This window comes from Hordeum vulgare, chromosome 2H (assembly GCF_904849725.1).
Source record: "Hordeum vulgare subsp. vulgare chromosome 2H, MorexV3_pseudomolecules_assembly, whole genome shotgun sequence".
Classification (NCBI taxonomy): domain Eukaryota; kingdom Viridiplantae; phylum Streptophyta; class Magnoliopsida; order Poales; family Poaceae; genus Hordeum; species Hordeum vulgare.
In genome coordinates, this window is record NC_058519.1 from 655825497 (window position 1) to 655830366 (window position 4870).

The following is a 4870-nucleotide window of genomic DNA, read 5'->3' on the forward strand; positions in this document are numbered from 1 at the left end:
GCCGACGTGGTCCTCGCGGGAGCACAATGTAAAACGTCATTCCCTCCTCCAGTCCACATGAGACGATCCGAGTGGAGGAGAGTGCAGGACAGTGGCTAGGTTTTGATCCAATAAACGGATCAGGACGAATATATGTGAGGTCGATACAGGCCGCAAGACGTTGAAAGAAAGATAAGTTATGATCATCCGGAGCTGTAGCTAATTGTCGAGTCGTTAGCACAGTCCTTGTGTGTATAGGTTAGTTTGGAAGGTTAAGTAAACCTTTGTTAGTTTTTATATGTCTAGCATTATTGGTCACGCGCGCCCGCAGGCCGCGGTGTGGATTGGTCGGTTGGGAACGAGCCGGGCACCGGCACGTCGAATGGTACCGGCGCATGCCGTATTGACGCGGGCGCATCTGGTGGAGGCCCCTGCAGTTGCACTTCCTTCGCCCCCTCCCCGGTTCCCGCCTGTGAAAGCACCGAACCATCTTTATCTATCTTTTTTGTTTGTTTGTTTGTTTCCCATCTCTCTGTATACGGAAAGAGAAGCCTACCTCATCCATCTGTAGCCGCACGATCAGATGCCATGCCACTGCATGCGCAAGAGAAAGTATTCAGTTCGGACAATTTTCTTCTTCATCTTATAATACTTCCTTCGTAGACTAATACAAATGTGTTTAGATCATTAAAATAGTGATCTAAGCGATTTTGTGTTAGTTTGCAGAGAGAGTATATAGCAAAAAAATTTAACCTAAGCTTGGACGGTAGCCATTGCAGCGAATCATACTAGTTTACTCTTCCATAAAAATATATATATATAGTTTACTCTACCGTTGAAACAAAATTCCAACAAATTTTGGTTTAGTCCAAGGGGATGTCGCCGTCGCTCTGCTTACTTAATTGTCCGTTCAGTCTACGGCGGTCAACAAGATGCTCGATCAACTCAACAACGAGAAAATCATGCGGCTACTTCCACGCGAGCGACGACGAATGCAAGCTCCAGAATATGCCACACCCCTCTTTAAACATACGTACTTTGACACGTAAAGGCGTTCGGAAGCGTACCCGTGAAGATGGCCGGCGCGTGTTCACGGGCGTACCTGAGCCAGCCACGTAAATTTCGTCCGGTACAGTACGATACAATAAATACCAGTACAATACAGGGGTCCAGTTTCGTGTCAGGCTCCTCTTTTTACAACAAAGATTGACGTGGATGACACGACCATGGTATATTCGTTGGCGCGCACTGCACGGCGGTGCAACTGTAACCTCGCTCAATCAAATCAAATCCCATTTCCCGATCTCCAATTTCATCTGGCGCGCAATCTCATTTATCAATACCCTTTTTTGTCTGGCACGTAAACAAACAGACAGCAGACGACGACGACGTGCGTGCGTGATGATCGACGGGACGATCTCTTTCTTTCTCCTAGGCCTTGGCGGCGGCGGCGGCGGTCGGCACGAAGAAGTGCTGCGCGACGATGCGGCGCTGGATCTTGCCGGTGGCGGTCTTTGGGAGGTCGTCGGCGATGTACACCTTCTTGGGCACCTTGAAGGCCGCCAGGTTCTTCCTGCAGAAGGCCACCACCTCCTCCTCGCCCAGCGCCACCGCCGCCCCGCCCCTCGGGATCACCGCGCAGTGGATCTCCTCGCCGTACTTGTCGTCGGGGACGCCGAACGACACCGCCTGCGCCACGTCCGGGTGGCCAAGCAGCACCGAGTCCACCTCGATGGGCGAGATCTTCTCGCCGCCCCGGTTGATAAGCTCCTTGATCCGCCCCACCAGCCTCACGTACCCCTCGCCGTCCATCACCCCGATGTCCCCCGTGTGGAACCAACCGTGGGCGAACGCCGCCGCGTTCGCCCCCGGGTCCGCCGTCTTGTACCCGCCCGTCACGTTCGCCCCGCGGATGCACACCTCCCCGCGCTCGTCGGCGGGGACCTTGTTGCCGGCCTCGTCCAGCACCGCCACCTCCATCGCCCCCGCCGCGCGCCCCACCGACCCTGGCTTCCGTGGCCCGTCCTGCGGCAGCGGGTTCGAGGTCATCATGTGGGACGCCTCCGTCATGGCGTAGGCCTCCAGCACCGGCGCCCCGAACGCCGCCTCCAGCCGCTCCAGGATCACCGGCGCCAGCGACGCGCTGCAGCTGCGCACGAACCGGAGCGCCGGGTACCGCGGCTCCGGCCGGGACGTGTGCCGGTCCAGGATGATCTGGTGGATGGTCGGCACCGCCGTGTACCACGTCGCGCCCGCCGCCAGCATGTCGGCCCAGAACGTGGACGCCGAGAACCGGCCGGCGGCGGGGAGCGCCACCGACGCGCCGGACGCCAGCGAGGACAGCAGCGCGCACATGAGCCCGTGCACGTGGAACAGCGGCAGCGTCACCACCGTCGCGTCCGTCTCCACGAACCGGTACACGCCGCGGATGTTCTGGACGGAGGCGGCCAGGTTGCGCTGCGTCAGCGGCACACCCTTGGGCCGGCTCGTCGTGCCGGAGGTGTGCAGGAACAGGGCCACGTCCGACGGCTCGTTCTCGTTCTCGTGGTGGACGGTGCCGTTCTGGGGCGCGGGGTGGTCATCTTGGGTGTCCGGCAGGCCGGCGAGGGCTAGCGGGCCGGCGGGGTCGGTGAGCGTGGCGGCGACGGCGTGGGGGAGGGCGAGCTTGGCGGCCGCGGCCTGCGCGGGCGCGTTGCCGTCGGCGCCGGTGACGAGCAGGCGCGCGCCGGAGTCGGAGAGGTAGAACTCGAACTCCTCCTGTGTGTAGGCCGGGTTGAGCGGCGCCGCCACGCCGCGCGCCCGGATCACCGCCAAGAACATCACCACCAGCTGCGCCAGAATCATCAACCAATCAATACACGAATTGAGATCATCAATCAACAATCATCAATCATCAATCCGTTGATGGATGGATCGGTTAGTGATCAAGAAGAATCCAGTTACCTCGACGGTGTTGGGGAAGCAGAGCGCGACGGTCTGGCCGGGGCGGAGCCCGTCGGGGCCGGCGGCGAGGCGCGCGGCGGCGGCATCGACGAGGGCGTCGAGCGCGGCGTGCGTGAGGTCGATCTTGCCGTGGACGGCGATGGCGCGGCGGTCCGGGAAGGCGGCGGCGGCGGCCTTGAGGAGGGAGGTGAGCGTGAGGGCCTCCATTGATCGGTCCGTGGAGTGCGCCAATGTGTGCTCTGTCTTGTGTGCGTGTCGTCCGTCCGTTGGTACCGGTTTATAAACGGAGCGATCCACGGAGGCGGTTTCGCTTTTTGGTCAGCTCGCCGCCGGTCTGGGCCCGCCGGGAGATTTGCGGTGGTTGTTAATCTTTGATGGGGACTCGTCTTCTTCCTCTTGGCAGGACCCCAAATCAAATCAAATCAAAAAAATAATTATGCATGCGACTGCAGACGTTGCAGATGCATCATGTTTTCCTTATGGTAGATTTGATGCGTGTAAACAGAAGAAGATAAATATTTATGTTTTCTGTAAATAAAGTTTTCTTGTAGTAGTAAGTACGTGGCGACGAAGATGAAATATACTATGGTGTGACGGTGCAAGTGCCAAGTGTGGCGACGGCCGCATTGCAGAGTGGTGGCACTCTCTGGACCTTCGAGAAGGCGAGTGACTCACACGACGGACGGCGACCACCTGTCGACCGTCGTTCGTGCTATGAATACGATGATGATGACGAGGATGAAGGGCATAGTTTAAGCAATAAAAAAGGAAGGTGCCGATCGGCTTGACGTATCACCTCATCACTTGTTGCTTGATCCTTTGCTCAGCTAAATACTTAGTATAATACTATGCGTGATTAACAAATCATGTGGCTTAGTCATCATCACCTAATGATCATCACTCATAGAAACGTGTCGTGGTCGAGCAGCAACTTCCCGGCGCGCGCGTGCTTTGGTGCCTGCCGACCACCTTGGCCTGGTTTCATCCGTGGACACAAATAATGGACTAGTCTGCCGACAACTGACAAAGAAGATTCAGGGTTTGGAATGAAAAGTCAGTCTGATCAAGACTAGTCTGCACGTATCGGCAAGGGAAATACCGGGAAACTTGTGGCCACATATTGGCAAAGTCCTCAGTCATAATTATATCCGCGTGATCACCAAATATATTTACTATACAGTTGATGAGTATCTGTCAGTCCCATACATTTTACTTTACCTCATGCTTGATGACTATGATCGCGGGGCAAGCAAGTGAGAAGATGTCCACCTCAGCCAAGCTCCATTTTTCAACTCCAATCGGCGGCGGTCGACGTGCCCCCAACTTTGGCCCCTCCTCCAACCAATGGCCGGAATCCTGGTCCCACGTCAGCTCGGGAGCATAGTTGGGGAGGACGGTAGGGGTGTTAGAAATTAATTAATGCATTAATTCAATGGATGTGTCCAACCCTGAACAGTCGTGTCTCTTCTTTCTCTATTGCCAACAGACACCTGTTCTGGAGGGATGCATCTGAACAGACACCTCTTCTTCGCACCTCTTCCAGATTTATATATACTTAAGAATCAATAAAAACAGGACTAATCGTCCATTCACTTTCATTCAATCTCGTTTTACTCTAACACGTTATCAGCACGCTCTACCGAGAACACAAACTATAGAGAGGAATTGTAGAACACAAGAACTTGCCCTGCTTCAGTTCGACGAACAACCGACATCCTGTACACGCAGGCAACAACCTCGTTGGCCAACCATGACGAGAATCAACCCATGGTGCTCCCTCGCTATGGGCAGGACGGACATCAACAACGTCGCTCTTTCCGCCGGTCGTGAAGGCGACCAAAGTGAGACGACGAGACGCACGGGAAGGAAGACACAAGCATGTGTCGCATGCAGTTCTGCATAAGAAGAAATCAACGAATTGATTGGCCGCAATTATCAATCAATGATG

General features: G+C 55.6%; 1 protein-coding gene across 1 annotated transcript; it reads right to left on the bottom strand.

Moving 5' to 3' along the window:
• Positions 1–1255: 1255 nt before the first annotated feature.
• On the bottom strand, positions 1256–3321 carry LOC123428485 (oxalate--CoA ligase). The gene is made up of 2 exons (XM_045112697.1): positions 2923–3321; positions 1256–2808 (listed from the first exon to the last, which is right to left on the bottom strand). The coding sequence occupies exons 1-2, from the start codon at positions 3127–3129 to the stop codon at positions 1411–1413; spliced, it is 1605 nt and encodes a 534-aa protein (XP_044968632.1). The 5' UTR covers positions 3130–3321; the 3' UTR covers positions 1256–1410.
• Positions 3322–4870: the final 1549 nt, after the last annotated feature.

What these genes read in the sequence shown, in the direction of transcription:
- LOC123428485 (XM_045112697.1), bottom strand. Translation starts at nt 3,129, where the DNA reads ATGGAGGCCCTCACGCTCACCTCCCTCCTCAAGGCCGCCGCCGCCGCC. An exon ending in GCTTCCCCAACACCGTCGAG is followed by an intron (nt 2,809 to 2,922) that starts GTAACTGGATTC and finishes ATTCTGGCGCAG; the next exon opens with CTGGTGGTGATGTTCTTGGC.